General features: G+C 49.4%; 1 protein-coding gene across 3 annotated transcripts in view; it reads right to left on the bottom strand.

Moving 5' to 3' along the window:
• Nucleotides 1–2601, bottom strand: part of Hdac7 (histone deacetylase 7) — a 37177-nt gene extending 34576 nt beyond the window's left edge. For 2 of the 3 annotated variants that reach the window (XM_033763569.1, XM_010638338.2), the window contains exon 1: nucleotides 149–220. In XM_033763569.1, the coding sequence (XP_033619460.1) occupies nucleotides 149–185 (37 nt within the window). In that variant the 5' untranslated portion in view covers nucleotides 186–220. Of the gene's footprint in view, nucleotides 1–148; nucleotides 221–2502 lie in introns of those variants that run through there. The other variant, XM_010638337.3, reaches the window with a different exon arrangement.
• Nucleotides 2602–10495: the final 7894 nt, after the last annotated feature.

Here is a 10495-nt window from a genome sequence, read left to right as displayed (position 1 = left end):
CGCGGGGTCGCCGCCGAGCCACAGCCGCCGCGCGGCGCTCGGACCCGCGCACAATTCCCGGAAACCCAGATACCTGAGCGCACGCACCCTTACATACACAACGTACACGAGCGTGCATCCATGTTTACACAGGGGCAGGATCACTTACACAGACACGCTTCGGGGAAGGACCTCGGTGCACACATCTACATACACACACAGTTCACAAGCAAATAGCCACACAGAGGGACGGCTGGGCACGCCTGAAGTCCCATGCGAGGATCCCTGACGGACGGGGACACGCGCGCGCGCGCGCGCACGCACACACACACACACACACACACCCCGACACGCTCACACGACTCTCCTCAGGAAAGTTCCAGGATCTGATTTGAATGACCCAGCCCTCCCCCACTGGCACACACACCCCCATGCCTGCCGAGGGGAACAGAAGGGTCCAGCCTGTTCCTATTAAAAGAATAAGGGGATGGGGGTGGTGCAGATTTTGAAAGTTTTCTTTTTTTAAGGAAATTTCTCAAGGGATTTCCTTCCCTCCTCTCCTCTTCCTCTCTTCCTCCCATTTCTCTGCCTCCACACTCCCCCTTCTTTCCCCCTCCTGGTCCTTATGAGTCAAACTTCAGCAATGTGCCCAGTGTCCCCCAGTGCATTACAGCGGATCACAGAAATGTTCCAGTCTGTGAGTCGGAATGCAGCCGCCTCCAGCCCTCCCTCAGCTAATAAACTCAGTTCAGGGATGGCTTTGCAAAGCCCCCCCTTCGGCTGGAGAGAAGGTCAGATTCGGGGTCGGGGCTGAGGACCTCCCTCCCCATTGTGCTTCCTGGCCTAGCCTATCAGCCAGGTCAGCCTCCAGCGATCTGCTGGGACATGGAGAAGTCCCTGACCCAGGAGCGCTGGGCTCTCCTGCAGTGTGAGGTCCACTGGAAACCAGGAAACAGCTTCCTTCAAAGCCCATCCTACTCCCTCAACTCTAGGAACCCCAAAAGTCTGTACAAGGGGAGATCAAGGCAGTCCCATGTTAGGAGCAAGAGTTCACAATGGCTTGGAAGAGCTTGGCCACACTAAAGATGAACTTCTGACCACAGATTTCTTGTACCCTCCATCACAGCTTAAACCTTGCTGCCATTGCTACCTGTAATACTTAGCGTCTGACTTCTCATTGTATTCCTTCCCTTGTGTCAGAGCTCACTTTCAGGTAGCTGGAACCCCTCTGTATTTGTTAGCTTATTCTCACAAACTGCTCTTGTAGCCTCCAAGCCCATCTACACACACACACACACACACACACACACACACACACACACACACACGCACATCTCTGCCCAGTGCCTCCAGCTTACTGCTCAGTTGTTGCTATTGTTATGTTTTGCATCACAGCCCCATACTTTCCCACCCCTTTGCCCTGGCTCATCTTGTTCCCTCCAAAATGAATGCCCTCCCAACTTCCTTCCCAGAGCCAGAGGGTTTCTTTCCTTCCTGTAGAGGTCCCCATACCAGCGCTGTGTCGGTCTTTCTTTTTGTAGTGACCTTCACCCACCCAGTCTATTAGTCTTGCCCTCTTCCTTCTCCCTTAGCAACATTCAAGAACGGATGCCCAGCTTGAATGCCCCAGCCACTGTCTAGCTACTGCCTTAGTCATGGCTGCGTTACTGGTAATGTTTTGCACAGAATTCAGACTCAGTTCAGTTGGGATAGATGCTCATGACCTTCAAACCCATCCTCCAGCTGGACACCTCGATATATCCTTCTGCCCCATGACTACCCATGTGACTCTGCAAGACACCTGCTGCTCCAGCCCAGGTACGTTGTTCCTAATCCTCACTTTCAAGCCCAAATCACCCTCCTTCTAAGTCCCTCCTGAGGCTCACATCCTCTAGAAAAACTGCTGTTACTGCAGATCCCAGCTTCCCATTGAGGTCTCCCTCCTGCAGTCCCACAATGTACACCCCCGCCCCCACTCCCACTTCCAGTTTTGCTTGTAGCTATTTCTGTTCTGAAGTCAGGCCTTCGCTCATTTCTACCAGGTGCATCATTCATATATTCGTTTGTGAGTCTGCCTTTTCTTTTTAACCTGATCCCTGACTTCTGAATAATCTAAACAGAGACGTCTGACTGCCTGTCTGTCTCAGTGGTACCCAACATATGCCTTACTACATATGCGAGGACTGACTGTCCCCAAAATATAAGCAGAGGGGAAGACAGTATATGTGACTTGCATCTGGAACGCTGAACTGTGTCCCTCCTTTCTTTGCCAGATTTACTTACCACTTTACCAACCCCTGCCCTACAGTAGAGTCTTGAGCCAGTTTCTAAGTCATATGTTCCCTCCAGGGATATGTTAGAGAACCTCCAGGAGCCCTTAGAAAGGAGAGAAAAAAAATGCAGGCCACCTCTCTCACTTTTCCCCTAGTTACCAAGAGAAACTTAAGAAAGGCTCGGAAGTCTGGATCTCACAGCCTCTTCAGCTAAATATCTAGCATAAGGGACTGGCCCTAAAGTGCCTACCTGGGCTTCCTCAAGTCTTCTAGAGGTTTCTGGCCAGTGCAGAGCTTCTCTCTGGGGCTTGGGGCCTTCTTGACCTTCTCCTTTCCTTAGTCTTTTGCCAATTGTTTACCATGTAGCAGCCTATGCTAGCTCCTGGACAAACATTAGATCATTTATTCTTAACAATAATCCTTGTTATGCTCATGAATAAAGTATAGCCCATAAAGATGAAGAAACCTGATCAAAGTTGCACAACGAGCAAGTTACAAGGGCCATTCATTCATTCCATGAATATTATTGGTTCATTAAATCCATTCATTTAATGAATATTTATTCTTGCTGATCTCACTGCCTACTTTGTGCCAGGATTCAGAGTTCCAGAAAGTCATCAGGTCTAAATCTCAGAACTCTGAGACCACTCCTGTCCCAGCCTTTAGATGTGATGGCTGCAGCTGCAAATCCTCCTGCAGTCTGCACTTATTCTAACATACTCCCCACAAAGCCTCGGAATGTGTTATTCCCCAAGGCCTCTGTGAGGTCAGAGTGGACAGCCACTGCACAGGGTTGGGTCAGGCCTTGTGCTCCAGTTTCTGGACCTGGGATCAAATCCCAGTTCATAGAGATTTGGACTTAACAGATTAATGGGGGAGGTCAGGTCTCCTACTCCAAATAAAGAGTTTAATAGAACCAGACATCAGACATAAGAAGTCGAAAGAAATGGAGGTAAGAGGGAGGAGTGGGGAAAGGAAGGAAAAATAATTCAGAATTTATTGAGTGTTTCCTATGTATCATGTGTTGTTCAAGGTCTTTTTGCTGGTATGGTGTTATTACTCCCATTGTTTTAGTGAGCAAACTAAAGTTCAGAAAGACAAAATGATCTGCTGAAGGCCACAGAGCCAGTAAGTGACTGGATCCCAAGTGTGTCTGACTCAGGGCCTGTGTAATTTCTCCTACCAGGACAGAACAATGGAGAAGCTGTGCCAGGATCTCCTGCTCCAGTGTAGCCTGGTTTCTTGAAGTCCCTGTTAATCTGTGCGTGTCATTGTAGACGCCAAGTTTGCTGCCTTGTTGCCCTAGCCATGTGGCGCCATCATCATGCAGCACCTTTCTCTGTTGCACTGCACAGGCAGGATCAAGGATCTGTGTGAGTATTCCGGGTGTGCTTGGGGATGTGGCTTTGGGGTGCATGCAGACAGACCCCCTTTTAGGATTTCAGGGTCTGAGACCAGAGGCGCACGTGCATCTGGGCATCATTGAACAGATACACCAAGAATATGCTGACGCGTGGCTTCTGGTCCGGATGGCACAGGTCGGTAGGGGAGATGACCATGGCGACTGAGGCGGGTGGAGAACTAAGCAGGTCCCTTCCCCCGACCCCTCACCTCCCTCACAGTCAACAAAGGTGATGCGGTTTCCCCTGTGGTCTGTTGCCCTAGACACCTGCAGTTCTGAGTAGATGTGTATGTGCCAGTATGCCAGCAGTGTGGTGGGGGACACGAGGACTGGGACAGGGTGGGGAGGGGCAGGAAGCCAAAGATAGGGTCCCCTGAGCCCCAAGATGAAGTACAACGAATAAGAAAGATGGCAGAGGATACTGCCTTGACAACTCTGCTCCCCAATGAGGAACATAAAGCGAGAGATGGAAGAGAAGCATTCTGGGTATTGACCCTAGGCCGGAAGTCAGGGAACTTGAGTTCTAGGTCCAGTTCTGCCAAACTTCCTGGACTGTACCTTTTTCTTTCCTTTTTTCCAATGCTAGGGATTAAACCCAGGGCCTTTATACTGCACTACATGTCCTCTTTTTCATTATGAGATCGGTGTCACACAGTTACCCAAGCTCGGCTTGAACTTTTGATCCTCCCTCCTTAGCTCCCAGAGTGCAGGGATTACAGATGCCCATCACTATGCCCAGCTCTGGATCATACCTTTCTAGGTCTCAGTTTTGTAAAGAAATATTTTTGGCAGTTCTGAAGTCATACAAATAACATACAAGCAGTATATAATACTGCTGTACACTTTGGTTTGTTTTTAACATCCTTTGGTCTCTTGAATAGTATCACTGTGAATTTTCGAATCATTGTCCCGGTAGCGTATGAAATATTATAATTACTTACTCTTGCTCCTGAAGAGGCAACCCGCCCCCCAGTATGTGGACATTAAAGATGAAAACAAAAACACAGCTCCTGTTCTCATATGGATCACAATGTGTGGAGGAGACCAAACATGTGCCATACTTGAAAGCCTCTTACAAAGCCAATTATTTTTTTAAAATCTCACATTCCGTGTGATCTTGGCCAAATCACAGCCTCTTTAAAAGCCTCAGTTTTTTCATCTCCCACACAGGGAGGCTGGTTTAGATCATTACTATTTATTTCTTCTGCATCTAAAACTGTTTTCTGGTTCTGTTATTCCAAGTGTAAATGAGTACATGGCAAAGAGGAGGTCCTTGAGCTGATCAAGGCAGAACATGGCCTGGATGAAGTAAGAGTGTCAGATGGCTTTTGAAGGGGCCCAGAAACGTGAATCAGTGCGGAGAGAGCAGGGGTGACATTCCAGACAGGGAGAATGGCATGTGCATGGGCGCGGCCAGGAAGCAGAAGGGTGGCAAGCGGATTAGCAGCCTCAAGAATGAGATTGGTGAGGGCTGGAGAGAGCCTGGGGAGGGAGTCAGGAAAGGAAGGGTAGAAGGGGCAGTCTCCAGGGCTGTGGCACCAAGCTGGGAAAGTGGGAGAGGACTATGGGTGGGGAGAGACTCTCAGCCCCAGCTGTCCAAAGCTGTGCCAAAGCCCATCCAGCCAGACTCCACCCAGGAGAGAAAGAGAGCAAGCTCTCCTTGCCAAGAGGCCCTACACACCAGGGAAGGCCCTTCCCAAACCTCCCTCTCCTCTTCCAGCACACTCCCAAACTCAGCCCAAGGTAAGCCAGAGCTCCCTCCAGCCAGGCCCTTATTCATGGCCAAACAGACGCATGGGGGCACCCCGACACCCTCCTGTCACAGTGATGCAGCAGCAAAATAGTAAAGTGGCAATAATAATGATGACAATATACACTGCCCATCACCTGTCCTCTGATAAAACCCCACAGAAGCAAATCCTTACCCTGTGACCATTCTGTTTACTAGATTCTGCTTCCTCTGAGAGCTGCAAGTGATTTATAAGATTATCTGTTCTACAGGGTCCTCCAGGCTGACACTGTATCTCAGCTAGAGAGCCCCAGGCAGACTCTGCAGGTCCCCAGGTCAGACTAAGGTATGGTTAGGTTGGGGGCTTCCTGATCTAATGCACACCGCTCTTCTCACCGATAAAGGAGACTGAGGATGCCGGGGGAAATATCTTGCCAGAGATGGCATAGTTAATCAGCCACGGGGGCTGGCAAAGAATTCAGGCCTCCTGGCTTCTAGGTCAGTACTCCTTCCCCAGCCTGACAGCCCAACCCAGAGATGCCTGTGCCAGCCGAGATTATGGTCAAGGAGGCAGCCATTGGGCCATGCTGTAATCTGAGTGAGAAGAAATTCAACTGAGCTGCAAAATGCCTTTCTGCAGCCAGCTCATGATTAGTTGCTCCAGTAGGCCCCTGCAGGGGCCACTCCCTGGCCAGCTTGAGGGTCAACCTTGCCAACCTGGCTGTATCAGCTGGAGGGCAGGATCCCACTTTGCTGCAAACCACTATTCCTCTTTGGGAGCAGGTACATCTGGCCCAGGAATTTCCAACAAAGACCGTGGAGAAGGCCCCAGACTGAGCACACTCGCCCCATCTCCTCCTCGCTTCTGCTCCTGGAGGCCTCCTCTCCCTGACAGCTGGGGCATAAGCCAAACGCACCCTAAAAGACTTCAGGATGAGTATGGCTAATCTAGAAGGCAGGAGGGGTGTCCTTGTAGTACCTTTAGATACCCTCCTATGCAGGATCCTGTCCTGATCACATTTATTAAGCGCCCGTGCCAGACCATTCACTGGCCAGGTGCTCAGGCATAGAGACAAAATTAGCACCGTCACTACCATTCTATTTGGTTTCCTGGGGCACAGTGGAAGGAAAAGGCCTGGAACACAGAAGCTGACAAGAGATACCAGCAACATAACTGCAGAGCAGATGGTGGCTCATGGAGTCACCAATGGTCCCATTGGAAGGGGCCTGACAGGTCATCCTCAGGCCATTGTGGGCTGGGGCAAATGTTCTGCATTCACTGCCCACTCTGTGCCGGGTATTTGAAGAAGCCTGAAACAGTGATCCTAGAAGTCTGCCCCACCAGATCTCTCTCTACAGCTTAATCTGAGTGGCCAGGAGTAGGAGGGCAGAGGGGGCAGAGACAAGGTGCAGGCTGTGCCTATCCCTTCCGGCAATCCCTGAGGCCTGGGCTCCAGGGCACTCTCCCTGAGCTTTCATGCGGTCACTTAAAGATGTAACCAGGTATCATGGTGCGTGCCGTTAACCCCTGCAGAGAAAGCTGAGGCAAGGGGATGGAAAGTTTGAACCCAGCCTTAGTAGTAACTTAGGGAGACCCAGTTTCAAAATAAAAAATTAAAAGGGCTGGACACGTAGGTGATCCTAGGGTTCAGTCCCAAGTACCGCAAAATAAAGAAAGAAAGAATAAAAGAAAGATGTATAGAGAAATGTGGAGGTGATGTTACCCTGTGTCTAATGAGCAAGGATAAGATCCAGGCTGCCTTCCTGGACTGAAGTTTATTGTTTCCCCACTGAGTAAATTTAAGCACATTATCTAACCTGGAGGAGGCCTGGTTTCCTCATCTGGCAAAGAGGGCATTAAGTGCCTGTCTGCCGTATTAGGCTTTTGGGAGAGTTGCAGAGATCAGTACATGCAGTGCTCAGCACAGTGCCTGACGCACGCTGAGTTCTGTCAGGATGGATCTCTGATGCCAACATCAGGAAGAGAAGAAAGAGCATCCTGCCTCTTCTATCTCTCTAAGCCTGTGTTTCTCTATAAATTACTGTAAGTCTCAGAACAAGCACTGACCAACTTATGCTTGTGATTCCACTGGGGGTTATAACCTAACCTGACCCTTCTAGAGCATGCAGGGGATTTGCCCAGGCCTGGAAATAGAAAAATAGGCACAACTTCCTGTGACCTCCTGAGATGGTAAAGTGTTGGCTCAGCCAGAGGTGAGGAGAGCCTGGACCAAGCTGCAGGAAATGCCACAGGAACTGCAGAAAGGGCCTACCCTCCCAAATCCTGGCACTGCACATCTGCAGTAATCTGCACATCTGGCTGCATCCCTGGGGCAGTGGCCACAGCTGCTGACATTTGAGGGAGTAGAGAGCCAGCTCCTCAGCAAGGGTTGGGGGACTATAAATAACTAGCAAAGAGGACCAGGGGATGAGGTTGACCTTTGGGGGGGTGGGAGCTACAGGAGACTTCCCCTACCCGCTTAGGTCCATAGCCAGAGTTTTAGCACAACAGGAAGAGGCATTGGCAGCTGCTGGGAAAGTAGGAGTGGCTCCCCTTCCCCCACTTGCCTGGGGCCTTTGAATCCCAGCCAGGACCTGGGAGAGGTGGAGTCAGCTAGGCAGGGAGAGTGAGGGGGAGGGCCACGCACACTGGGCCCAAGCTCTGCTCTGATGCCCTCTTAGGGCTCAGCTGGGGTGCAGGAAAGGGAGAATGAGTCAGAGAAGCCCAATGGGGTACATTTGCTGTCCTCAGTCCCTCCTGTTTGCTTTCTGTTCCCTCATCAGAGGGACAGCAGGAGGGTAATGCATTAGAAATGGAGCACAAAATGATCTTGGGCAGTGTGTCTGGAGGCCTAGGGTAAAGTAAGCCCACCTTCATCTCCTGCCCACTCCCTTCCTGCAGATGGACTAAGTGTAAGCCCTAGGGATGGGAGGAAGGACCTTATAGACAAGAGGAAGGATGCCTCTGGCCTTCTGGAGGGTCCCATGCCAACCCAAGGGGACTACTGGAGAGTCTCCTTTGAGCTCTTGATGTGGGGTGATCCAAAGCTCTGACTGGTCCTCAGTGACTATTTTCCCAAATGGATGGGGCATCTGTAGGACAAACTCAGGAGAGCTAAGGCCCAGCTCAGAGAGCTGCATGAATGAAGGCTTGAAGGAATTATCCAGAGAAGCATGTGTTGCTCTGTTTTGGCTGGACAAGACTGGGCACTTGGTCAGGAGACATCTGGTTGGCAGTGTGGCCAGCCCACATCTCCAGGGAGGTCTGTGCCCGCATCTGCCTTGGCCTGTCATTGCCTCCTCAGCCTGCAGCCTGTATTCTACCTGCCAGCAGGGCCTAAAACCAGCACTGTTCACCAGAAACATATATGAGACACATGTGCAACCTCATATTCTCTAGTCCATGCCAAAAAAGTAAAAATAATGTATAAGACTAATTTTAATAGTGTTAACCTAATGTATCTAACATATCATTTTGGTATGTAATCAAAGTAAAAAATAAAATAAAATCTTTTTCTTTTTTCACTCTGAGCCTTTGAAATCTAGTGTTTTGTTTGTTTTCATACTTACATACCATTTCGATTCTGATTAGCTACACATCAAGTGCTTGGTAACCACACATGGCTTGGAGACACGCACCGGATTAGAAGAATTCTAGCTTTACTCCTCCCCTTCTTGATAGACTGAAGAGGCTCTAGAGGTAGAGGAGGAAGTCGGTGAAGTCGTTGTCAAGGATAGATTTGCTCTAGGAAGGTGGTGGTCACCCATTTGGCTTTCAAGCATCTATCTCTAGACCTGAATCAGTTTTTATATATAGGCAAGCAAAGAAACTGAGTCACGAAGAAGCATCTTGCCCCATAGCTGGCCTCATCTCCTGCCCAGGCCTCTGCCTCTGAGCTGAAGGTTGATGGAATCCTGTTTATTGGTCATGTGTGCTGGCCTCTACCTGCCTCCATCTCCTCCCCAAAACAAGCCCAAACTCAAAGGTACTTAGGTTTCAGAGTTAGAGGATATGGGAAGAGAAAAATGCAGAATCAAGCTATGGGCAGATGAAGTCTGAGGAGCTGGTGGGACAACCAGAAGACATAGGGTGGGCAGTTGTTCTCTGGAGTTTAGAAGCGCTAGGAAGAGCAAATAAAGATCTGAGGATCGTCAGTGAGGTGACCATAGTGAGCAAGAACACAAAAGTAGAGAAGAGAGGACAGGAGAGGAGAGGAGGAAGAGAGGGGAGGGGAGGGGAGGAAGAAGAGGGGAGGGCGAGGGGAAAGCAAGCATTTCAAGTAGATGAGCAGTAGTAGCTGGAGAAGGAGGCCGAGAGGGAGCAGTTAGAGCTTCAGTGAAATGTGTCAGAACCCAGAGTGGGAGAGAAGGTCCAGGAAAGGCCTGCCCTCACTGGAACTGTGGGAGCCAGTGATCATTCGAGGATGATCAATAGAACCATTCTCAGAGAGTGCACATAAACTGATACGAAGCACTAAAGCAAGTTCCAAGCCCAGAAAAAGACTTCAAGGAAAGAGGAAAGGCGGTGAGAAAAATTACTGGCCCGCTGTATCTGAAAGTACAGAGTGTCACCAATTAAAGTGAAGTCTGATGCAATGGCCCAGGGCCTGGAGTCCCAACTACTCTGAACGCCAAAGCAGCAGTGTCGCCAATTTGAGGCCCTTCTGGGCAAGTTAGCAAGATCCTGGCACAAAACAAAAATAAAAAGAAATAGGAATGTAGCTCAGTGGTATAGTGCCCTTGGGTTCCATCCCCAGTAAAAAAATAAAAAATAAAATAAATTAAAATAAAATTTAAAAATCACCAAAGTGAAGAGAGATGGTGCTTCTGAACATTAGAGAGAATGCAGTGTTGTGTGTGCTGTCAGGGTGGCAGAATCTCTTCTGAAGTCAGCTTGGCAGTATATAAGAGCTACAAAATATTTTGACCCTTTTCGCTCAGTAACCCCACCCGGTGTACTTTGAACTAGATTTCTGTATTCGAAAGTTAGGGATGGGCCAGAATATCTGCATACCGATGTTCACCTTCACACTATTTGTAATACGGAAAATTAGAAACAACATGAACACCTACAACTGGAAAATTGTCAACTACGGTATTTCCACCTACTAG

This window comes from Fukomys damarensis, unplaced genomic scaffold, assembly GCF_012274545.1.
Source record: "Fukomys damarensis isolate Sample0158 unplaced genomic scaffold, DMR_v1.0_HiC HiC_scaffold_15, whole genome shotgun sequence".
In the NCBI taxonomy this organism is placed as follows: domain Eukaryota; kingdom Metazoa; phylum Chordata; class Mammalia; order Rodentia; family Bathyergidae; genus Fukomys; species Fukomys damarensis.
This window is presented reverse-complemented; position numbering and strand designations above follow the sequence as displayed.